We start from the raw sequence: 26,256 nt of genomic DNA, 5'->3' as shown, positions 1-26,256 counted from the left end.
GCACTGTTTCATCACTGACACCCCTGACAAATATTTGTGGAGGTTATGGCCCCCTGGTGTGCCGCCCTAATGGTTGTGACCTCCGTGACATTTTGGAGACAAAGGCTGGCGTGTCACATGACCATTGTCTATCTGCGACTTAAAGTGCTCTGCTTTGCTGCTGGATTTTGTTGCTTATTTTATTTATGCATCTGTAACCTTTTGAATAATTGCCTGAACATGACTGATTATACTGCAGCATCCTTTTAAAATAATTTCAGAATTAAACCTTTGTGAGTTTGACATAAGACAGAGCTCACAGCTCCAGATGTAAACAAATTAATTGTCATGTATAACTTGTAACAATTTCTCCCTCACTGTGGATGTGGTAAGAATTACAATGTGTGGGAGATACGGGTACACCACTTGTATTATACGGCTCAGACATGCACCTCTTGATCTATAATTAATCAAAGCATCGCTCTGACTTCTTCTGAAAAATTAAAGCTGACATGACGCCCTGTTGCTCTGCCATTTCTTCTGATCCAAACTCAGAGTCTTAAATGTTGTAGAGTGATTTGAAAATATTTATTTTATTTGAACAATGTCCCAAGTGCTGTGAAACAGAGCAATGACTTCTTAACACAGCTTTTCCAAACATCCTAGTTTTATTTTGGATGCCCACATTAGTTTACTTTGCACACAGAAACAAAATTATTTCACAAAGACAGAACAAAAACAACCAGGATCTAAATTATTACCCCTCCTTTAGAACTGACCCTTTTGTTGAGCTACAGCAAACACCACTGTTGTGCAATGATGTGCTTTAACTTTGTAATGCTCAAAGCTGGTCGAATCAAGTTAAACTGAGGGTTATCTTCCAATTTACACACAGTATAAAAACTTGACTAAGGGTTTGAGCTCTCATTTAAAAATGCATCATGGAAGAAACAAAAAGACATCAGTTTAGACATCAGAAAAGAATAGTTGATTCTCACAAAACAGGAAATGGACATACAACATCATCACAGATTTCCAAGTGTCAAGAACTGGAGTGAGAAAAACCATCAAGAAAATCAAAGAGAGCCACAAAGTCAAGAACAAACCTGGCAGAGGTAGGAAGAGAAAGACTTCAAAGACTCATGTGTCTAAAGACCTGAGATCAACTGCCAAGACACTAGTGAATGACTTAGCGAAGTCAGGAATTGTAGTCTCAATGAAGGGAGTCACGAGATCTCTGCACAGGAATGAAATGTGAGGCTGAAGACCAAGAAGGACTCTGCAGAGGAGACACCTTCAAGCCAGACTGAAGTATGCTAACAATAACCTGGAGAAAGATTATGATTACTGGAAGCATGTCCTTTGGTCAGATGAGACCAATCTAGAGCTCTTGGTCATAGAGATGTTGCCTCTGGAGAAAAAGGAAGACACATCACTCAAACAACACCGTCCCCTGCAGTGACACGTGGTGATGGGAGTATTATGCTGTGGGGATTCTTCAGTGCATCTGGAACTGGGAACCTCATAAACATGGAAGGAATCATGAAGAAAGTATATGGGGAGATTTTCAAAGAAAAGCTTTAAGAGTCAGCAGTAAAACTTGGTCTGTGTCGTTACTTTGTCTTCCAACACGACAATGACCAAAACATGCATGGCTCCTGGTGAAGAACTATCTGTAGAAGATGAAAGTGAACAATGATGACTTGAATCCCTTTGAAAATTTGTGCAGTGAACTGAAGACCACTGTCCATGCCAGAGGACCATCAACTATGGAGGAGCTTGAGAGATCTAAGGAGAACTGGCTGGGATTCCTCAGAAGACGTGTCTGAGATTTGTTGAAAATGACTGCAGGCTGTTGTCCAGCAAAAAGGAGACACAACTTAACTATTAGCATGAGGACAGCTAATAATTTAGACCCTGGTAGTTTTTCGGCTTTTGTGATGCAATTTTGTTTCTGTGTGCAGAGTAAAATAATACAAGCCTCCAAAAAAAGCTGTGATGGAAATTCCTTTCTCTGTTTAACAGCAATTGGGAAATACTTCAATTAAAAAAAAGAAATTTTCATGGGGGGCTAATACTTTCATCCTCCTCAGTAGCTCTACTTGAAAGAGCTCTTTTCAAACCCGAGATTTCCCACTGACATTGACTGTCATATTTTCTCATATGACTTGTGAACATGTTTGCACATGAAACAGTCAGAGAAGCAGTTTAAACAGAGTTGGGAAATTTATTTTTGTTAAAAGTGCCTTTACAGTACCTCATGAGGTATACAGTGTGATGAGGAGAGACGTGAGGTTGTCAGCGACTGACTATAAAGATTCTGTGTGGGCGACGTTAATGTTGTATGTAGTCACACATAATGTATGAAGAGACAGTTTCAATTTCATGGCACAATCTAGCAAGAAAAGAAAAAAAAGGACGATGAATCCAGAAGTAATGCTTTTTATGATAAAATCCTTACATTTCACGGTGAGGATTTCATTCACAGTTGTGGTCCTATTTTGCATTTGCTCACATTCCAACAATCACAAACACGTGCTGCACCAAAACTATCCCTTAGCCACTCAAAAACCTGAAGCATAAACATCTAAACATCCAAATAAAACATCCCTGTGAGGTGCTCCACTTCCTGAATAAACCTTTCCAAATATTGCTTTTTTGGATTCATTGGTGCAAAAACTCTCAGTGACAATTAACAAGGACCAAAAGTAAACCCACACACACCTGGGACATCACTAACTTGTTTTGTGTAAGGAGTGATATTGCACTGCTTTTCATTCAACAAAAGGTGCCACACTGACGTCTGTCAGTACACCCATGACACAGGCACCCACTGTGGGGTGGAGGTGGCCAGCTCCATGGCCTCCTCAACCCCTTTCACGCTCTCATCAACATCGTTGTTGACGAGAACCACGTCGAAGAAGTGTCTGTACGTGGCAGCGATGGCGTCTGACTCTTTCTGGATCATGGTGAGGTTTTCCGTCTAAGAGATAAAGCACAGGGGATTAGCTGTTGTTGCCAAAAGTAGTTTTAATATAAAGAAGCATACAACAATAAACTTTAAGTACCTGAGCAGCCGTGTTTGTTGGAGCAATAAACACGACAAGTGGTGCAAAGTCAGCAGTCCGCAGCACTTTCAAGGTCTGCAGTACAAAAGGAAGAACAAAATGTTGTTAGTCTGATAAATAGAGGCATTTTTGACTACGATAAAAATTGTGCTGCGCAAAAAATGCACCTTTAATTCTACACTCATAAGAAGATATTTACTAGACAATAACAGGTTATTAACAGATCAGATGCAGGTAAACATATAGGACTGTACCTTTTACTCCTTCTAAAAATAGTCTACCTAACCAACAGATTTTAAGTAAAAAATGGTACCTGCCTATCATTTATAAAGAAAAATAAGATTATCAATTTGGAATTTTTTACTCCCTATTACCTTGCATTCATCAAAAGTGATGGAAAAAAAATCATGCAAATGATGATGATTAAGTACCTTTACTTTCAACAAGGCAAGACTAATGATAACAAATAATTTAAGGTGGTTTTTTTTATCATCTTCTGAATTGTTATTATAACATTTAAGATACTCTTAAACTGCTTGATCAAGCCCTTTGATTGACTGCAACCAGTCCAGGGTCTACCCCCTCTTGCCTAGTGACAGATAGGATCATCTCTACTAATAGCAAGACTATGGGCGCCATCTCCTTTACTGACAGCCTCTAATTTGATGTTTTGTCTCCTGTACATACTAACCTGTGGTTCTACATCCAGGACAGCGATTTTGCCCTGCTCATGGATCTTCTGGATTGTCTCCATTTTGGTTCCAAACATGTTTCCCTGGAAGCTACCGTACTCCAGCAGCTCATTTCCAGTGATGCACTTGGTCATGTCCTCATTGGAGACAAAATAATATTCCTGTCCGTTCTCCTCATCCTTACGCGGTGGTCTGGTGGTGTCTGTAAAGAAGATGAAATACTTGGTATAAGGCATGTAAGGATACAAGGTGCATCAAGTTCAGTGGACAAACAGGAAGTTGGCTTACGTGGGACAGGGTAGGAAAACTTCTCTGGGTATTTGGTCAATAGTGCATTTTTGATATGACTCCTTCCAACACCAGGTGCACCTAAGAAGAGCAGAGTTTTAACTTCCAAGCATATTTTTAACCAACAATCAACATTTGTGTCTTTACTTTTGGTGGCAAAACCTCATTATGCTTCCTTTTCAGTGTCTAACAATAAACTTTCAACCTCATTTCACCAGTAATAAAATATGAAAAAAAACAAAAAAAAAACACTTAGCACTGACAATAAATGGTGATGAAAATTAAAAAGTTAAAAAGATAAGTTTAAAGGCTCACAATTTGAGAAAGTAAATTTATTAGTTCAAAAAGTTCAACACATAAAATTGAAAAATAATGTTTTTAAAGGCAAATATATTTGAAAGAAAGTCAAAATTATGCATTTAAAAGGTCAAAATATAAAAAAAAAAATGTTATCATGAAATTAAAGTCAAAATATGATTCAAAACTTTTTTTTTAAATTGTGAGTCTAAAAGGTCAAACTATGGGATTGTAAAGTCAATGTAAGGAGTTGAAAGTATGAATGATTACAAAATAATTGGTTAAAAAGGTCAAAATACAACCTAATATTTAAAATTATGAATCTTCAAGCTCAAAATATTATATAAGAAGTTAAAATTATGAGTTGAAATGCTGAAGTACAAAATAAAAAGTCAAAATCCCAAGTTTGAGTCCTAATTGTGTGATGCAAAATTGAAAATATGAAATTAAAACACAAATTAATTTCTATTACCACATTCCTGACTTCTTATATAAATATTTTTACTTTTTCAGATTTTATGACTTAACAAGGATATCTTAATCATCAAGGATAAGTTTAAATTTTTATACTTGAGGAAATCTGCAGACCTCATACTGATGGGCCAATTTTAACAGAAATATGATTTGATCTTGCGGGCCAGATTTAACTGTTCCACGGGCCGGATTTGGCCCCTGGGCCTTGAGTTTGACACCCCCGCTGTAAACTAAAAACCTCCATCCAGAGGGAAGAAGCTAAAAACCACGTTGGAAGGAGGGGGAAACGTCATCTAAAATAGAGGTAACTTTCCACTGTAAAGGTCTTTGCACACTGGGTCCATTATTTTCTGATCCGTTTTTTTCGGGCTGTAATTTGAAAAAACGTCACGCGCTTGGACCTTGCACACTGGGCCCGATGCGTTTTTATTTGCCTTGAAAGTACAAGATTTTACCAAGTTGTGGCCGACATAAGATGTAACTGGAGCACTTACCAATTAGCACCAGTGTTTTCCTGTTAAAGGCAGGGAGCTGAACAACCTCCTCGTAAGAAATCACATCCAGTTGGTCAAAAACTGTTAAGAAATAAAGTTTGCTTTAGGCAAAGAACTACTTAGAGGTAAAACATGATGAAAACTTGATGGTAAAGCTGAACTCACTGGAGCTGTGTTTGGCCAGGTACTTGTCTTTGCACTTCTTCTTCTTTCCAAACGGGCTGCAGGACTGGCTGCCCTCTCTGGCCTTGCTTTTACTCGCCACCCTCCTGCAGAGAGAGAAGAGATTTGACAGAAATTCAGTTCTGTGGTCTGAGCTTCAGGACAAGATGTCAGTCTCGGTTATGTTGGTATGACATGTATGACGGATGTGTTTACCATTCCTGCAGCTCTGGAGAGGGGATCAGCCCAGCAAAGTCAGCAACGCTGCTCTCCACTCGGCCCTGCCACCAGTTTGGATCCTGCTTGTTGATGATCTGAATGATGTCACCGGTTTCAAACTTCAGGCCGGCTTCTTTGCACGGGATGAGGTCGTCCTTGGTGGGGTCATAGTCAAACTGGGCCCTCATGTACATCTGCAGAACAGAAGTACATACAGTATAAAAGCATTTAAGGGGGCTAAACACTCGCAATCTGTATTAAGAGTTTGGGCAGTATGTCCTAAAATATCCATCACTTTTTTAGTCTGTGATACTCATGTATTTAGTACTGAAACTAACTCTTAAACTAAAAAAACTATCCTACAAGATGGCAATATAGACCTTGCACAAAAAGTAAGGAAATGTGTGTTTGGTAGGATATTTCTTTGTTGCAACAATGCCTCTTGGCAATAAATCGTTTACTGCAGGAAAGCCTGTTTATTTCACTTTTAAATTGTGCCACATTTGTAAGAACACACATTTGTGGGATGAGCAGCAGAGCTGTGTATGTGGGTTGAGTATGAACAAATTTGCCCCTCCAACAGGTGGCCTGTCTCTGACATTCCCCATTATTTGGGACTTGGCTTTCAGTTTGGTGATGGTACTAGGGTTCACTACAGGGTACTAGGGTTCACTAGCAGGGCCCATGCTCACAGATGCTGACAATCAGGCTCCTGACTGTCAGCACTTGGGGGTACCTGAAGCTCAAATCAAAGGTCAATAGAAAAAGCTAAATAAACAGTTTGGCAGTAAAAGAGAAGATTTGGCAAATGTGTTCATGGGCGCAACCCACATACTCAGCTCTGCTGCTCATCCCACAAATGCATGTTCCTTTAAATGTTGCATTTAAAAGGGAAATAAACAGGCTTTCCAACAGTATAAGATTTAAGAAGCAATGGTTACAAAAAAGCAATAATCTACCAAAAATATATTTCCTTACCTTTTGTGCCAAGTTTAATCTATTGTCCTTAAACTATACACTGAACACACCATTATGTCATGGCTCATAGTCATGAGTTATTATTTTCTAAAGATACTTATGGGCTTTTATGCCTTTATTGTAAAAAGGACAGTGTCTAGAGCCTGAAACATGGAGGAAGAGGGAAGGGAATTAAGGGAGGTAGAACCCTGCCTGTCTGCTTTGAGGACTATTGCCTCTGTATATATGCATGCAACATATACACTATATTGCTAAAAGTATTTGCTCACCTGCCTTGACTTGCATATGAACTTAAGAGGCATTCCATTCTTAATACATAGGGTTTAACATGACGTTGGTCCACCCTTTGCAGCTATAATAGCTTCAACTCTTCTAGGAAGGCTTTCCAAAAGGTTTAGGAGTGTGTTTATAGGAATTTTTGACCATTCTTTCGGAAGTGCATTTGTGAGGTCACACACTGATGTTGGACGACAAGGCCTGGCTCTCAGTCTTCGCTCTAATTCATCCCAAAGGTGTTCTATCGGGTTGAGGTCAGGACTCTGTGCAGGCCAGCCTTGCTGGGGCCTATGGACCTTGCTTGTCCTGTTAGAACAGGAAGGGGCCCAAACTGTTCCCACAAAGTTAGGAGCATGGAATTGTCCAAAATCTCCTGGTATGCTGAAGCATTCAGAGTTCCTTTCACTGGAACCAAGGGGCCAAGCCCAGCTCCTGAAAAACAACCCCACACCATAATCCCCCCTCCACCAAACTTTACACTTGGCACAATGCAGTCAGACAAGTACCGTTCTCCTGGCAACTGCCAAACCCAGACTCATCCATCAGATTGCCAGATGGAAAAGTGCGATTCGTCACTCCAGAGAATGCGTCTCCACTACTCTAGCGTCCAGTGGTGGCATGAAGCTCTCTACACACTGTTCTTGAGCTAATCTGAAGGCCACATGAAGTTTGGAGGTATGTAGCGATTGACTCTGCACAAAGTTGGCGACTTCTGCGCACTATGCGCCTCAGCATTCGCTGACCCCGCTTCATCATTTTAAGTGGCCTACCACTTCATGGCTGAGATTCTGTCATTCCCAGTCACTTCCACTTTGTTATAAAACCACTGACAGTTAACGGTGGAATATTTAGGAAAAAGGAAATTTCACCACTGGACTTGTTGCACAGGTGGCATCCGATCACAGTACCATGCTGGCATTCACTGAGCTCCTGAGAGCGACCCATTCTTTCACAAATGTTTGTAGAAACAGTCTGCATGCCTAGGTGCTTGATTTTATACACCTGTGGCCATGGAAGTGATTGGAACACCTCATTTCAATTATTTGGATGGGTGAGTGAATACTTTTGGCAATATAGTGTACGTTAAGCTTTCTGGTGCTCCAAATGGTCTATTTTAAAACAAGGGTATTCTGAAAATTGCAGCTATCACCCTAATCTCTTTTGTAGGAAGAACAAGCATAAAGCCATAAACAAAACAGTACCTGTCTAACCAGCATATCTGAATTTTCTAACATACATTCATACTTTAATTTTGAAAATTCACCCTTAAAAAGAATTTACAAGCCCACAATGTGCTCTTGGACGGCTCATCACTCATTGGGAAAAGAGCCTTTTCCTCCCAGGACCATGTTAAAGGCCTGATTAATCAAATCTGACTTACATACTGCAGTGATTTACTGAAGAAATACAGGAGGCTTTGACTAATGATACAGAACAGATCTCTGGGAAATCAATACACAATACAATTGTGTGTGCTGTATAAAAAAACAGCTCGATACAGCTTGTTCATGACACATTACCCTGCCTCTTCTTGAACTTATGTGTTTTAAGCTGCTTATTCACCAACCCGGACTGTCAAAGATCACAGCAGGTAAAGTGTGTTTAGGGTGAACTATAACTATTGTTAGTAGAGTTTGTGAACATTTATGGTTTCCCAAAGTCACTCCAGTTTTTGTTTTCATGTAGTAAATCTAAAATAACCCCACTGAGGGCATACCGAGAGAATACTGGAGGGGTCTGGGTCACCAAAAATGATTTTCTTCAAGCATTAAAATAAGAAAGCATATTAACTAAGTCTACATATTAATGAACTACAAGCTTTTAAAGACTGCCATCACTGACCACAACATAAACTCAAATGTAGTGATAAAACATCACTGGGTGTTTTCTTATTAGCTATTACTTTTACTGCTTATGTGTTGTGACATTAGAGCTTAGCCAGCAGCCATTTCAATGACACAGAAAATGTCACTGACTGCCCGAGAGCATGAGATAGGTTGTGGCCAGCAGATGGCAGAAAGAAACACACTACCGAAGTGTTTCAGGTCAAACTAGCAGAACTAATGAGAATGATGTTCTTTGAATTTAAGCTAACATTATAGTCACCTGGGTTGTTCATTGACTAACAGAAGATTCCCCTAATAAAGAACAAAAAGCTTCAACAAAATAAGTTATGGAGGAAAAAAATGCAATCAAAACCAACTATGCAGAGCAAACCACTGGAATCAAACATTAGATCTGAATGTAAAGCTATTTTTTTTTTTTTTTTTGCATGCAGATGAGAACAAATATGCAACACAAAAATCACTCACTAAACAAGTACAACACACCACAACACCCAAGCTAAAAGCACACTGTGCCGGCCGTGATTTTACCTCACAGGCTCTGGATCGACTCTGCAGGTTGGGAATGATCTTCATCGTAACAACTCCATTTGTTTCTTTCTGTATGAAAAGATAAAACCATTTTACTGACATTAAAGGTATAGATTAATGACAGTGCTTTACAACTGTGTTAAAACAAGCATCAACCTACCAGGATCTTTTGTAGCTGATCCACAGTGTGGTTGGTCACACTTTTACCATTGATTTCTGCTATTTCATCCCCTTCATGTAAGGACCCTGGGGGGAAAAAGAAGACATGTAGAGACTCTTAATATGTTGTTCTGAGCTTCTGAGTATACCCTTAAAATGTGAAAGAAGCATGTAATAGTGATTCTCCTGTGACAGATACTTAAAAGCTTCAAAAGAAATAAAAACCTACTTGATTTCTGATTAAGAGTAATTTAATGCAAGTTTAGTTTTAGCTGTTTCTTACCCTTTTTTCTGCACTTTGTGCTGAATTTTATGTATTCAATCCCCAAGATTTTAATTTGTTGGGGACTGTATTGGTCTTTTTTTCTCTGGCAAACTGTTACTGATTCTAGTTTTAATGTTTGTCCATCAAAAATATTCCCCATGAAACACTTTTGGCTGCGTGTTTGTTTATAGGTGATAAATAAACATAAACATGAGTTGATTTTGTAGACAAAGCAGCAACAGCAACAACTCAGTTTGTCAAAATTACAATACTTTGACACTTATCAATACCACCACATGATATGCATTATTTTAAAGAATGGCAGTATCAAACCATAAAAGACTGCAATCCTATTCCCAAAAAAGTTGGGGCTCTGTGTAAAATGTAAATAACAGAATGCTATGTACATAAAGAACATATCAGATGTTGTAACTCGCCAACCAAAGCGACCTCAGGGTATTAAAAACTGTTAGTTGTCAAAATGGTTTAAAGCATCAATTAAAGAGCAGTCATTTAATTTGCAGTTACATTTTAAAGAACTATGATGCTCCAACCTTATCTGACCCATTTTAGCTGAATTCACCTACTGCTCACTGGATGTCATCTCTTTTTTAGTCATTCTCTGTAAACCCTAGAGATGATTTTGTGTGATAATCCCACCAAATCAGGAGTTTGTGAAATACTCAGATCGGCCTGTCTGGCACCACCAACAACAGCATGTACAAAGCCCCTTTTGTCACATTTTCTCCCCATTCTGATGCTCGGTTTGAACTCCAGCAGATCATCTTGGCCATGTCTATATGGCGAATTGCATGGGTTGCTGCCATGTGTTTGACTGATTAGACATTTGCAATACTGAGCAGTTGGACAGGTGTACCTAGGCCTTTGGCTAAAGGTTTTTCTCAGCAATCTACCGACAAACGGTTGAATGAAATCAGTGAGTGATTAATCACCTTGTCTGTGGATCATTCCCCCGTGTAATATTCTGGCCACTGTGCACCTCTGTCTGTCGTTCAGCTTCAGAGTGACTCCCTAAACACAGAGAATCACAGTCAATGATGAGGAAAAGACAACATAAATCAAAACCTGTAACACTGTGTTTCTATAAAGGCAGATAATGTGTTTACCATTGGCTCTGAAGGATTCTTTTCAAACGCTACTTCTCTCATCTTGGTCAGTTCTGTGCCGTTCATGTGTTTGGCACTGCCATTGGTGTAAACCTCAGCACCTTTATTCTCATAGGTTTGCATGGTGGCCTGTTAGGGAAAGGAAAAGCAAAAAAAATGCATTAAAAATGTACATCTTATTGTCTTTGTCACATGAAGAATTACCTCAGCTTTACTCCCCTTAATGCTAATAAAGTCTTCCTTATGATTGAGAGTTTAGATTGTTTCTCTTTCCAATAACTGCACTGAAAGCTTTCACTAATGTGTGCTAACAGCCATGTTTCATTTGCAGTTTCAACATATGTTCAAGGTTGAAAATTAACTCGGTGTTATAACAGCTCATTAACCACATCTAGTCATCTGGTCCACCAGGTTCATGTGGTCATGGAGACCACCATCCGTGTCATCAGGTGGTCATCATCACAGAACAGTAATGTAAGGATGATAAATACTTTGACGGTATAAAGAGGGGCCTTTACAGACAAAAATCTGAGCCTGAGGTACAGAGAAAGACACCAGAGATCAGATTTATGCCACTGTTTAACACACAGATTAAGTCACAGAGTGGTCTAAAGGCAGAACAAACCCCTAACCCCCACAAAATTTCCACAAGTCTTCCATATGTAAACAAGGAGGTCTCTGGTCTGGATCACGTCAGAGAGGGCATGCACGTGTTTTAAGGCTCCTCAGTCTAATAAAGACAATGTAGTTGTTGCATAAGCACAAGAACTTATTAGGAACAAGATAAGATAAAGATTCTTAGTGGTAACTTGGCAGAAACTCAAATATATTGGTACAACACACAACAATGAAGGACAGTATCAAAAGGTTTATAAATTGGTCTCTATACTGGCATCAGAGATGGGATTTGCTGCACCAGCAAGAAATTTCTGAAACATCAGCACTGCTTCAGCAAAAAAGAAAGAAAATATTATCTGTCCTTCAGAATCAGCACTACGATAAAACAATAAATATCATTACAGCCCTCCTCCTCCTAACCCTCCAAGACTGTAACCTCAGCTCAGGAAGTGGCCAAATGTAGCAGCAATTTTAGCTTTTTTATCTAACAACATTTTCTTTAAAACAATGATTTTAGTCTGAGTAACTTTAAAATGTAGGAGCATGCATGTGCATGTTCCATTTTATCCTCCTATAAAAATCTTAATGATCTATGAGTGAACTGCTCAGTAGGATTTTTCATTATAATGATGGTTGTGTCAGTCTAATGAGACTGTTAGTAAAAATAATGACAATGTTTTATGTTGTCAAAACTTTTATCTAATAAGGGAGTCAACGATTTCCTTACAGTGATCATTTGAACAGTGCATGTTTAACAGATATAATTTTCAGTATTTTAATGGTTGTAACAGGGGCGTAGCTAGGGATTTTGGGCCCTTAGAAAGAATATTACCCCCTTAACCGGCTAGCCCAACAACAAATTTTGCTTCATCTTTACAAATGCTTATGCATTTTAATGTACTTTTGAACCATAATTTCCCCATTTATGAGCAATATTTTTTACTATGGTTAAATTAAATTTACTTGCATTATTTTGCAGCGCTGGACAACACCATTTGGAAATTTTTAAAGGGAGGAGCAGGGGGCCCTCAGTATTTTATTTTACTGTATCTGGTACCACTTTCAGTCTGTTGATGGATTCATTTCTTTTGATTCAATAATGAAACTTTTTACTAAGAAAAAATAAATAAAAACGTACTTTTCATTGCAGACCCCTTCATACTGTGGGCTCAGGTAATCAGTACCCTTTTCCCCCCCTGTGCTACGCCCATAGTTGGTAATGTTGAAAAAAGCAACCCTTCACCAATGCCACAGGTCTTTGGTCATGTTTTCACCCAAAAGCAGCAGTAAAAAAATGATGGAGAGCAAGTTGCACAGATATGATTCATCCACTCATTCTGCTTTAGTCATGCAGCCCTCTGATATATAAATGTTGAGTTTGCAGAATTGAAATAAAAGAACAATTTAATCTTAATTTATCTTCAGTCTCATTTCTTTACAAAAACTAGAAAATCTAATTGTCAAAAAATGGATCATGAGCTCAGCATTGTGATATTAGGCTATTAAATAGTGAGTTCAGGGAATCATAACATCACTAATTTAGGTCATTTAAACCAAATTGACCCATTAATGTGTGCCAGGGACTTCTAATTTTGTTGTATCTGAACAGGTGCTGATATCATTTGGTTTACTGTATCTAAATTTAAAAATCAGATTTAATGAAAACCCTAATATGTCATGGCTCGGAGTTAAAAAGTCAAACTAAATGACACTCTTTTTTAGAGATGCACCATTGAGAAAATTAGGACCGATACAGATATTTTTAAATAACAATTTAGCTCACAGCTGATACCAATGTTTTTTTCCAATCAGTTATTTTGATGCAACACTCCCTACAGGCAAAAATACAGTATATGGCTCAACAGTTTGTTTCCGGAAGTATAAATTCCCATTCATTTTCTCCATAGCGGCTCTGATTATATAAGCTATACTATCAGAAGTATCCAAGTTAGACTGACCATGAGCTACCTGAGAGTGAAATGATGCTACTTTACAAGACAAAAATTGTAAGATATCAACCTCGTTTTACATAAAAAACAACACCCTCAATCTTTGAGTGAAGTCCACAGCGAGGTCTCTGATTGGTAGAGCTGTGAAAAAATATCGATACGGCAATATATCGCGATACTTTGACATCCGATACAATATCGATACTTCAACTCTTAATATTGATTTTTTTTTTTGTAAAAACTAAAAACTAAAAATTCATATTTTAGCCGAGTTGTTAGTAAGATACGACTTCCGCACCTCCACTGCAGTAGATGGCGCCGAAGAGCTACTCTGCTGTATGTCGCCGCGGCATTTCCTGTAGAAGCAGTCAGAGTGCATAGGTGAAAGGAGCGAACATGGCTGACAAAATAACAACACCTGCACAATTCAAAGCAGACGTTTGGAAGCATTTTGGCTTCAAAATGAAAACGGGTAAAGGTAAAGGTACAGTATGTACACCGTCTTGTACCTTTGCCTTTCTATCTATATTTGAACGCTGTTTTTGTGCAGAATAAAATTTTTTATAGTCATGAGCACTCAAGTAGTTTAGCTTGGTTCATGTTTAAAAAGCGTTCTCCAAGGGGAATCTGAATGGTGAATTTCACGTCGGGAACCAGCACCACTGAAAAAGTGGGCCAACACTGTTGAGCTCTATTTTCTTGCGTGTGAGCCAACGGGTGACTTTTTCTGCCAGGTCAAAATCTCTTATTTGATTCAGGGTAGGTGAACCAGAGCTAGCATTACAGATAAACACTGGCTGCTAACACCTGTTCTCACCACATTGTTTGATTGGTGTTTTTCAGTAGGGCCGATATCTGATGCTACCAATGTGAACTGATGAATCAGTACATCCCTAGCTGTTTTTTATGTGGAATATTAATACTTGGGTACCAGACACTGTGCTCACAAACATGATGAAAAAATCACTGTTGGTCTTGAAAGGTGAGACATAAACTTAAGCAAACATTTCCCTGACTCGTGTTTCTCATATGTAGAGACTGTAAGTCTGACTACAGCTTGTTGTTTCTGTGAGCAACCTGATAGTTATTTACCCACTCTGTGCTGCTCAGTGTGAGGACTGCATAGCTCCAGGAGGGAGGATTTGGATGAAGTCCCACAGTGAACAGATGAAATTACATCCTCTCAGGAGAAGAATCCGTGCTGCGGATAAAAATCACCTAAAATATATCCATCCTGAAACAGCTAACACTGATTTAGATCTCTAAAACCCAAAGGGTGTCTGACTCATTGTTTAGTGTCCTCGAACAAACAGTTCATATTAAAGGTGCTCTGAAAACAACAGGAAATTAATTTGTGATTGTGTATTTCTGTAGTTGTATCACTAACTTGACAAAAGAGAAGAAAAGTAACATATAGTTCTAGTTGTGAAAACTTTTTTCCTAAGATATAGACTTTTGTGGTACACCTCTATTTACAAAATTATGGTATTTCTTTTTAACATAAAGATGAAACAGCTCAGCTTGATAATCAGTTTAAGCAGAGAATCGGTCAAACAGTGGACTATTCCTTTACTTAATCCTGGAACAAAAGAGCTAATTTCAATCACTAAATGCTAAAATATATGATTAGATTAGGTATTAGCATTACAAAGCAGGTTTAATGTTTCATCATGATGACAACAAAGAGGTCCACTGGCTCATATCACTCACAGTATCAGGCTGTAAATGGATAAAAACACATGATTAAGTGGGTATTCATCACAATGACTCCCAATCAATGCTAACAGTCGACACGTGTTGCTGTAGCCAGGGTCAGGAAGCCCTCACTGAATGCCAGTTTTGGGTGTGGAGGAGCAACAGGATAAACAAACATGAGCGTGGAGAAAGGAAGGAGCAGGGCGCTTCCTGATCTGGATAGTTACTCGTCACGTCTACAGAGGAGGTTAAACGTCGTTTGAGTGGATTAAAACAAGTATAATGGGCCGATTTTTGAGTCTATACCTACTGTTGCACCGGTCTATGTCTAATTACATCACAGTAGAATATGGCTCTTTGTCATCCACACTTTCTCTGAAGATATTTAGCCTTTGAAGGCATAAGCATTAATAATTCAGGCTTTCCTCTCTGTTGGATTTAGGGTGGATCTATTGAAGGAGCACAGCAGAAGATCAATATTTGACCTTAATGAACCTTTGTCTTTTAAAAAGGAACAGAGAGTCAGACAAACTTAAATGACCCTTGCAGATTAAGGATTGATTGTGCAGAAATACAATGAGGGGATTTTGATAAAACGATGTTAAAGCAGGGTAGTCAGCCCTTTATGCCTGTGGCTCATCAAACATGCTTAAACTCGTTTGGAACGTAACATTTCACCTTAAATCTCAAGTTTGAAGTGAAAATAGTGCTGAAATACCAAGCTGAGCAGTTTAAAGGCATGACCGGCTGTCTTTGTTGGGCGAGTGTAGAGTGAGCTGAAGTATGTACTCAGGTTAAAGCAGGAAAACCACCCTGAGCATTTTCACTCATTTATCACCAATATCCGGATAAAGCAGCCATAAAATGCAGTAAATCAACCAGACTTTATGTGAAATATCATAACCAACTATGATATCATAGCAGCAGCGGTCTGCACTGGGAGATAATGGACCTTGTGACCTCACTAAGAGTCACTGATTTCACAAGTAGGAGAAGAAGAACACATCAGGCGAGATTGCAGCTCAAGGCTACTGAGCCGCAAACTGCTGATGTCAGGAGAGGAGTTTCCTCCCTTCACCGTGGCTCTGTGCTGACTTTTCACATTCACTGAAGAAGTTAGGAACAAAAAGCTCCCTCGATACCAACGACTGCCAAACCCAGGCTCGCAGTTTGAGAGGGATTTAAAGTTTTAGCTCCTCCGTGGTCATATATATATATATCAGGTTTTAAAGGGGGGTTTCAGGACACAACCAAGCCTTGAAAACATGTTTACACCTGAAAGAAAGAACAGCCTGAGCCTGGTACAGTGATGGAGTAAACATGTCAGGGATCAGCTGACTCTAATTCTTCAGCAGAAGTCCAGTATGGCCTCAGGCAACTTCACACAGCATTGTTTAAAATGGACTGTAACTTTTTCCTGTCTAAAGCTTCTTAAATTGCAAAACATTGTCCCATAAAAAAAGCATACTGGAGTGACTTTAAGACAAGTTTACTGCCTCATTTAAACAGGTTTATAGGACTTTTATATGATAAGGAAGGATGGTTGTCACTAGGGCTGTACAAACATAACATTACAATTAAATGTGCAGTTAGTTTTAAAGTTCTCATCTTATGTATTTTTTAAACAAACACAAGCAATAAATATATCTGTATCATAACCAACAGAATATTAAGTAGATTAAACTCAAGCTGAACTAATTTGGAAAAAAAAAAAAATTGTGTTCGCAACCAGTGCAGAGTGCTGCAGCACAGCAATGAGTCCATAGCACTTTCTGTATAAGACAGTACTGCCTGTCAACAACAGGTGGCTTTATGAAAAAGGATGTACCTGACATGTACACATGATCGGAGCAGAACCATTATTTATCATGTAAAACACAAGGAAGATGGGACATATGGAAGAGTTGTTACTGCACCCTACAGTAGGTGGCGCTACAGCAAAACCATTAAATTAACATTTAAATGTGTAAAGAAGAAGACCCTGATCTTACATGTGAAATTTGAATCATATCAGATGTTCATTTTAGAATGAGGCCAACTTCCTGTGAAACTGGCGAGATATTGAAATGCTCACCACTGGCAGTGAAACATCCTGTAATGAAGCGTGTCAGTGTTCTGGACCATCATTGAGGACTTCAGCTGACAATCTGAGCTTGATACAATCGACTCAGTAACAGGAATAAAGGAATTATCAAATTGTGTTACTTCCTGTTGCCAGTAGATGGTACAACAGCAAAACCACAACAATGAGAAAAAGGATTTTTGAAAAAAGACAAGAATGATTGTATGATGTGTTGCAAAAAAGTGAAACTAGTATTTTAACACTTACTTCTGATTAAAGCAATATTGCACCCTCTGCGATTTGAAAGTTGATGCTGGCCGTACTGCTATTAAATCTGATTTTCAATTAATTTCCCAGCCCTAGCTGTCATAACACCAATATTTAACTTTAATATGATTCTTTAAAATAACTATAAAAAAACATATTGTTACCGGTTCCAAAGCTATAGACACAAAACAAAAGTCATTAACTTCCAATATTGAACAATGTAATGGTTTAACTAAGAGAAGAGGCAAGTTACAAGTCTTCATGAAAATGTTGGCAACATTTTTTTATTAGTGTGCCGGAGTTTGCTTGACATTTCTGATGAATAAAAAGAAAAAGTCTTATTTCTTAGCTTTAGGCTGCTTTACAATACCACTAAGAGACATTTTATTGTTTCAAAACACTGTAAAGGTATTGATCATTTTGACAGTCGTATTGTAGATAATTCAGTGTTTTTGAATCAGTCATTGTCATGTGATCACAGCTACAAATATAGACTCCATGACGTCTTTTCCACCACTTGTCAAGTGGTTCCTACGTAAAGTTTGGTAGGAAATGCAGAAGTGAAATTGTCAATGCAATGTCTACAAAGTCCCCTCTTAAGCTGACTGAGCAGTCCTGAGCATTGCAGTGGTTTCTAATACAGATCTGCTGATTTAGCCTGTAAGGGCACTTCTTCATGTAGCCTAGCTTTAGGTCTTTGTTTGAACAGATTGACACACTCGGTTGTTGTAGGTTAAAACATAACGGGGTCTATTTTTAGAGATAGTCGGGGGAACAAACAAACGGTCATGCGCCCCATATCTGCCGCTGCTTCCCGGAAGCAAACATGAACACCAAAATATGGTGGGCAAAGAATAAAAATGTGTAAAAAAAAGACACCTTACCTTGTCAGACTTTGGTTTGTTTTGGAGAAGCTGCTCCAGGTACAGATCGGAGAGGGCTGTCCGGACGCTGCACACGGGCTCCAGTATGACAGCGGCTTCGTTTTTATTGGATTTTAACGTCATCTTTCCCCGTTAGCTAAAAAAAAAAAAAAACTGTGAACCCGACGTGCCCTCGCTCAAGGTCCGCAAGAGGGCTGGCCACAAAAAAGAAATCTGGAAAGAGCTGATAAGGAAGCCTGACGGTGAGATAATCTGTGTGAGATAACAGTCCAAGGTTTGATCAGCAGCAGGTGAGGAGCATGAGATGTGTGCTGCGGGGACACCGCTGACAAAGCAAGTAAACATGTAACTGACTGCTGCTCACGGGGGCTGGCTCAGGCTGCGTTCAGGGAGTCAGCTCGAGCTCCGAAATCACACCACTCAGATTGTTTACATTGCTATACATTCAAGTGTTCTATACGCGGAAGTGGACGAACAAAGAACTACTAAAAGAGGCGCTGACACATCATTTCTGGCGACAATTTTAACTACTTTAGGCAAAATGCGTTGGTAGCAGTAAGCTACTAGGCTGCTGTATTTATATTGCTAACTTTTAAGTACATTTTAACGTCGGTTTTTGAGTTTAGGGTCCTGTTCTTTGTTCTTATGTTCTTACAATTTCTATGTCAAAGCACTTTCTAAATAACTGTTTTAAAAGTAGCCTACTGTGCTAACAAAGTTGTCATTATAATTATAAGGCCTAGCCTATTATTTGAGCGTGGACTAAGTAGTGGTTCTTCTTTCAAATTGTATTTAAGGTACCCATTTTTGTAAAAATATATGCATACTTTAGTTGAATTTTTATAATCCTCACTGTACAGGACTGGTACTGGCAACTTTTCGAACATTTTAGCATTTACGTCATTTTTTTTTTTTGAGAAAAAAACTGCTTATCTGTAAAAATGTAGTCAATGTAATTTAATTCTCCTCATAATTATCGTACAGTGGGACAGTTCAAAATGAAAAAAAAAAGCATATGTACATGATTGTATTTTTCTGCATGTAGTTTGATTTTGGCAAAGTTATACATCATTTTATATTTAATTTGCACTGTTTGAGATTTGCTCACAGTCTTGTAATGCAAAAAAAAAATGCAATAATGCATGCAAAAAAATGCAATATTGTTCTCTGTATACTTAAGTACAGAATTATTTTAAACTTGGCCATTGTTTAGTGTCGTGGTTTTCTACCGTGGGTCAGGACCCCCTTGTGGGACCACAAGACACAGAGACAGGGTCACCAGATTCCTTCCAAAAATAAAGCATATGATTTCAAATAATATATTTTACCATTTTATAGCAATATATGCTTAAAGTTAGTTAAATGTTTAAAAAAACATAGTCAATGGTGAGATTTACGCTGAAACCAAAGTAATGTTAAAAAAAATCCTTAAAATGTAAGTCTATGCATGACTATTCTTGAACGTGCACTGCTGTGTTCAACTATGTTTCACCCCTGACTATAAGAAATGCTACATAGTCTAAGTCAATCAAGAAATTAAACATGTTAGCACTGAAAACATAGAAAATGCAAGCATTGCTCACATTGTTATCATACCAACATACACATCTCTGCTACAAATAAACACTGGAATTGTGCATTTATGTTTAACCACTTTTTGGATCATTGCATGGAAAGTGACTGAAGTGAAAGAATTAACTCCTTAGACGGCGTTAATTCTCACACCAACAGGGTCGGTGGCAAAACTTGACAGAAAAGTCAGTTCAAACACAATTTAATACAGTTCTCATCATATACTGTGTGTAGTTGAGGTAAATAATGTTTCTGGATCTATGATAGATACATATTGACATGTCTATCCAAAACAATCATCTATGGATTAAAACACTAATGAATATTGTGTATATCTGGTTATTACCTTTTTACTTATAAAATATGTAAAAATATAAAAATATAGAGAAAATAAACATAAATCAAGAAAATATATTAAAATGTATTCATTGTTATTATTAATTTTTATGATAATATCAGATCAATATTATTTTATAAACTGATATAAAACACAGTTGAATATATTTAAAGGCAATATGAAAAATTGTTTTAACTTTGATGCTATTGCATTTCTATTTTTTTATCCTTTCATACTTGTTCAACATGAATGGGGTTAGTTGTGACACACCGTTAAAACTAACCCTTTTTTAACTTTTATAACAATCGCTGTGAGGCAGATGTATATTTCAGATCATGTTTTAGATAATACAGTGGTTATTAAAGTGATACAAGTTGACTTTTACATACAAATCATTAACTAACAAACAAGCATGCTGAAGAATTTTACTCTGGCTTTCCCAAAACACATCCAGATCTGACTGAAAAAAAGTAGCACTGTTACATTTTACCGTGTTAGCTTGTGCCACACTCACCCCATATCACTTCGAACGATAACTTAATTAGCTAGTCAGTTTTGTTTCACTAAAAACCTCTTTAGTGATGATTTTTCAGTCTGCTTCAATAAACAAAACAATCACGAGCTTGTTTCAATAAACAACGGCAGAACAGTGAAAAATAAATGAAAAGAATGAGGTTTGACATGTCTGACAAAGACGTGTTTGTGTGACTCATCAAAATCAACCCCTCTTGCATTTCCAGTTACTTTGGCGGTTCCTGCACATGAAAAGGAAATGTCTCTGATTTCCAAAGGTCCTTGAACGCCGCAGTACTGCAGTTCTCAGCAGAGCAGCTATATCAAGCTGCTGGAGTGAAAAATGACGGAGGGATCCTGACTGACATCTAAGCAGCTCATTTATGAAAGATGCCAAAACAACACGTGTGCTTATTTTACAAAACGAGTTAAAAAGATATTCAGTGTGAGAGCAGAGGCTGTTAATTAATTTCCGGATTGACAGACACCCTTGAGCAATGGATACAGTGTTGCAACATGCACGAGCATATTATAAGGTTAATTTAGTGCAACAGTGTAGTCAACAAGAGATCATGTTACAGAGGATTTACAGAGATGCTTCTGCGTCTACATCAAACTAAAGGCACATGAATAAGTACAAGAAATCTTAGACAAGTATAAGTAGTCCTGTAAAGTATGTAGCATTTATTCCTGTGTGCAGTAGCCTATTTATGTTTACAGCATGAAAAACCTCTTATTAAATTAGCTTAAACTTCCATTTAGGGTTAGGGGAGGGATCAAAGTAATGGATGGGATACCAAAAGTAGTAAACAGTTTGCTTGCAGGAAAAAAGCTTGTCCTCCACGAAAACATTCTGACAAAGCTAAAGCTAAGCTCACAAAGCAGCTATGCAAGCTAGGCATCTGTGTTATCTGTGTAGCTACGTTAGCTTTAGCTATGTTTGCTAAAGCTCACTTTGCTAAAGCTAACTTTGCTACATTGGCTTATGTCATTCAGCCCTAACCTTGAATCAGGATGTTTACTTGTCTTTAGGCTACTTAATGCTCCAGACAGGACCCACAACAAACTTATCATAATCATTGATGGTAAATTTTTTAAAGACATGTCACACAGAGGGGCTACACGGTGGCGCAGGGGTTAGGGGTTTGCCTCACAGCAAAAAGGTCGCTGGTTCTCTTCCCTTTCTGTGTGGAGTTTGCATGTTCATGCTTATTAGGTTAATTGGTGACTCTAAATTGGCCATAGGTTTAAATGGTTGTCTGTCTCTATATGTCAGCCCTGTGAATGACTGGCGACCAGTCCAGGGTGTACCCTCTCGCCCAATGACAGCTGGGATAGGCTCCAGTCCCCCACGACCCCCAACCGGATAAGCAGTTAGAAAATGGATGGTTGGATGTTACACAGAGCAAAGACCAAATCATCCACAAGTATCTAAGAATCCTACCTCACTGGGAGATCTTTTAGAGTATCATGGAGGGGAGAAGTGTCCAAACTGCATGGCTTGTCAACAGGGGTGCCTCAAGGGTCAGTGCTTGGTCCCTTACTTTTCTCAATATACACCACCTCACTTGGTGCAATCATCCGCTCCCATGGCTTTTCTTATCACTGCTATGCAGATGATATACACCTTTACTTATCATTTCCACCAGATGACACAGCTGTCTCAGCTCAAATCTCATCCTGCCTTGCTGATATTTCTAAATGGATGATGGAACGTCACCTTCAGCTCAACCTGTCCAAGACTGAGCTTATTATCATTCCAGCCAATCCCACTGTGGAACCACAGATCAGTATCCAGCTTGGATCAAATAATCTCATGCCCACTAAGTCTGCCCAAAATCTGGGTGTCAAGATTGATGACCAGCTAACCTTCAAGGTTCATGTGGCTTCGATTGCTCGGTCCTGTTGATTTGCCCTCTATAACATCAAGAGGATCAGACTTGGAATAGCATGCAACACAGCTCCAGGCTCTTGTAATATCACCCACTGACTACTGCAACTCATTACTGGCAGGCCTCCCTGCACGCACAGTTAGACCTCTGCAGATGATCCAGAAAACAGCAGCACGTCTGGTCTTCAACCAACTCAAGAGAGCTCATGTCACTCCTCTTCTCATTGCTCTACACTGGCTCCCAGTTGCAGCTCACATTAAATTCAAAACTCTAATCATTGCTTACAAAGCGGTGACCAAAACTGCTGCTGTTTACCTGGACTCCCTCATCCAGGTCTACACTCCCTCTCAGCCAGTGAAAGGTGCCTGGTACTTCCAGCACATCAGGCTCCTAAGTCACTAGCCCGACTCTTCTCTTCTGTAGTCCCTGAAGGGTGGAATGAATTACCCAACTCCATTCGATCCGCAGAGTCCCTCTCTACCTTCAAGAGAAAGCTAAAGACCCAGCTCTTTAAAGAACACTGTGCACTTAGCTAGACTCTTCTCCACTGCTGTCCCCAGTGGTAGAATGAGTCTCCCAACTACAGTTGGCTTGTGCTGTCCTGCTCTACTTCTGGGATTTTTCGCCCAGCTCTTTGTGAGTGACCGAACACTTGGTACTTTTGTCATAGTGTTGTGAAGACAATTTAATGGATGGTGATGATGAGAAATCTCACATTTTGGTTGTTTATTGTTGATATTTATTAAAAAGAAAAAAAAAGTTACATTAGGTGCTTTGGCAGCACCTGCATCCAATTGGACTTGAAGCACTTGGTGGCACCTACTGATGTTGTTTCTTCTTGTCTAGATCTTTGCTTGTGTTGTTCTTGCTCTCGAATGTACGTTGCTTTGGATAAAAGCGTCTGCTAAATGACATTGTAACATTGTAACTTTGTAGCATTGTAAGTACAGGAGTAGAGAATAACTGTTGTGCAATATCAGGTTAAATCTCCTGTGTGAGACTTTCAGCTTAGGGTGATTTTGGCGCCTCCTGTTGCCAAAGCTAAACATCCTGTTTAGTGCATGTGTAAGGGATTTTCCTGATGGAGCATCTCAGTTGCTGTCTTTAAACAGAACTTGTATCGCTCACCGGAGATTTCGGGCAGTGCGAAACGTATAAATCTGTTTCTGCAGCAGGTTGACATGATGTCACTAACACAGAGTTTAAATGGCTATTGGCAATGATTAAAGGGGACATATTTTACCCTTTTAAGACAAGTTTATATTGTTCTCAAAGGTCCCCAAAACAGGCCTGTGATGTTTGTTGCTCAAAAAACACTCCAGTGTAGGATTTTTGCATGTTTAAATCCCCCTCTGTTTCAGCCCTGCTCAGAACGAGCCGTTCCTGTGTCTGTGGCTTTAAATGTTAATGAGAGGAAGATCAGGAGAGGAGGGCAGAACTTTCTTCTGAGCGGAAAGGGCCAACCAAATGTGGGGGCGGGTTCTTACTCCCCATATGAGGTCACAACAGGTAAAATCTGAGAACGGCTTGTTTCAGCCCACATTTTCTGAAAGTTGAAGAAAGAGAAGGTTGAAGGGAATTGATTTTTCTGGTATTTGAGGGGGTTGTGGACAGGCCAGGGGCACATACTTTTGTTACTAAAGCCTGAAAAAGTGATTTTTGCATAATATGTCCCCTTTAAGCTAAAATGTACATACCACAGATGACTGTTGTCCTCCTCATAAGCAATTTTCAGAATGGCCACCAGAGGGAGCCAGCGTGTGTGATTGATCCAGCCTGCTGCCTTGTTAAACTCTCCTGTTACTTTATTGAACATAGTTGAAAAGCAACACATGCAGAAAGATTTTTTTTTTTGGTATATTCCCTCTTGAAAAATTTTAAAGAAATGTTTTGAAGGAATTTAGCTATAAAGGGGTATCAATACTGCAAGTTAAACTTTAAAATTACTGACTTTGCTTGTACAACACAGAATGTTTTTTTTTCAAAGATGGTTCAATAAACATAACTGCAACTGCTCTGTTTCAAAAATGACCAACTGTGCCAGAACATCTGATGTACTTTTAATTATAGGTCCCAAAGCAAACATGAACTTTAAAACAATATTTTTTTTAAAAAAAGAATGTAGGCAGATTTTTATGCTTTTAACACTGACTCAGACCATTTTACATTTGTATTTTAAAAGTATATCGAAACAGAACAGACCATGTTGCACCAGTATAATCACATCATTTAACTGAGTCATACAAATAGAAATGGTGGAATAGACGGTATTTTGGACATTACAAAAATATTGTGTTCATGATGGGTCTATAGATAGGATTAGGGTTAAACTAGCCCCTTGGCTCTTTATTAGGATGGCTGATTTAGTGGCAGGAATATGTCCATCAACAGTGGAAGCATAGTCAGAGCACCATGTGACAGTAGCTGTGGTGTGAAGCTTTGGGTCATTTACTCCAGGCCTCTTATTTTGTCAGTGGAGCACAGACAATTTCACAGTTTCCCCTGATTTACCCTCTAGATACTCTCTTTTATCAGTGTCTTGCTGAATCAATCACATCTCCTGTCATGTCACACCCACATACTCCTCTTCTACACACTAGCTGCTCTGAGGTACAAGCGTATCCTGCATTATTTTCTCACTGACATCATAAAACACAGCTATAGCCTTGTATCTAACACCAACCTTCAGGGGAAGAAAGAGCTGAGGGGGTTTTTCACATGAATGTACAATGATTTACTTAAAAAATTAAAGAGATTCAGGTTCATTGCTGCCTCAGTTTTTAATAGCACTCATGCTATTCCAGATTTGATGAATCATAATGTCTTAGGTGGAAATAAACATTTAAGATTTGAAGCTGAATTTCACATACATTTCCTCTTGGTGTTGAAGTAAGACCAAATATTTATGCATGTCTGTTGGTTGTGGGACTGTCAATGATGTCAAAAGTGTTTGTGGAGAGATGGTGGATTGTGGCCAATCACTGTTTCTGCACAGCAGATGATATGCTGCAGCCTCTTCTAGTCGCTGCGGTGTCCCAGCCTGTGATGGAGGCTTTGCTTTCATGATGAGAGAGCTGATGCTGCACTCCCACTTCAGATCCTGGGTGATGAGGGTCCCCAGGATGCTAAAAGAGTCAACAGTGGAAACTGGGGAGTCAGAAGGAAAAAGCAGTATTTTTTTCTGGAATCCACAACATTTCCAACGTCTTCAAGTTCAGCACAGTGAGCTCTAAGTTGTCCTGACTGCATCAGGTCACCAGATAGAAAACCTCCCACCTGTAGGTGGACTTATCCCTACCAGAGATGAGCCCAATGAGAGCGGTGTTGTCACTAACACTTAGGAGCCTGATGAGCTGGTAACTTGATGTCAGCTGTTGGTATGAGGGAGAACTATGGAGCTATTATTGTTGCAAAAGTATTTGCAAATGCTTACAGAGATCTGCGCACAAATCCACAAATGGGTGCACAAATCCACAAATGTGTGTACAGATCCACAGATGTGTGTACAGATCTGCAAATGCGTACACAAATCCACAAATGTGTATTTTTGTATGTGTATAATTGTATTTAACAGAAATCCCCATTATGACACTGTATGAGCCGGGTGATGTTAG

The 26,256-nt window shown here is 38.9% G+C and overlaps 1 protein-coding gene across 1 annotated transcript; it reads right to left on the bottom strand.

The window, feature by feature from the left end:
- Positions 1–2,192: 2,192 nt before the first annotated feature.
- mpp1 (membrane palmitoylated protein 1) lies at positions 2,193–18,665 on the bottom strand. The gene is made up of 12 exons (XM_041801509.1): positions 18,329–18,665; positions 10,854–10,982; positions 10,680–10,758; positions 9,463–9,548; positions 9,303–9,371; positions 5,671–5,867; positions 5,458–5,561; positions 5,293–5,373; positions 4,028–4,108; positions 3,739–3,941; positions 3,048–3,122; positions 2,193–2,962 (listed from the first exon to the last, which is right to left on the bottom strand). The coding sequence occupies exons 1-12, from the start codon at positions 18,449–18,451 to the stop codon at positions 2,786–2,788; spliced, it is 1,404 nt and encodes a 467-aa protein (XP_041657443.1). The 5' UTR covers positions 18,452–18,665; the 3' UTR covers positions 2,193–2,785.
- Positions 18,666–26,256: the final 7,591 nt, after the last annotated feature.

Source organism: Cheilinus undulatus, linkage group 12 (genome assembly GCF_018320785.1).
Source record: "Cheilinus undulatus linkage group 12, ASM1832078v1, whole genome shotgun sequence".
NCBI lineage: Eukaryota > Metazoa > Chordata > Actinopteri > Labriformes > Labridae > Cheilinus > Cheilinus undulatus.
This window is presented reverse-complemented; position numbering and strand designations above follow the sequence as displayed.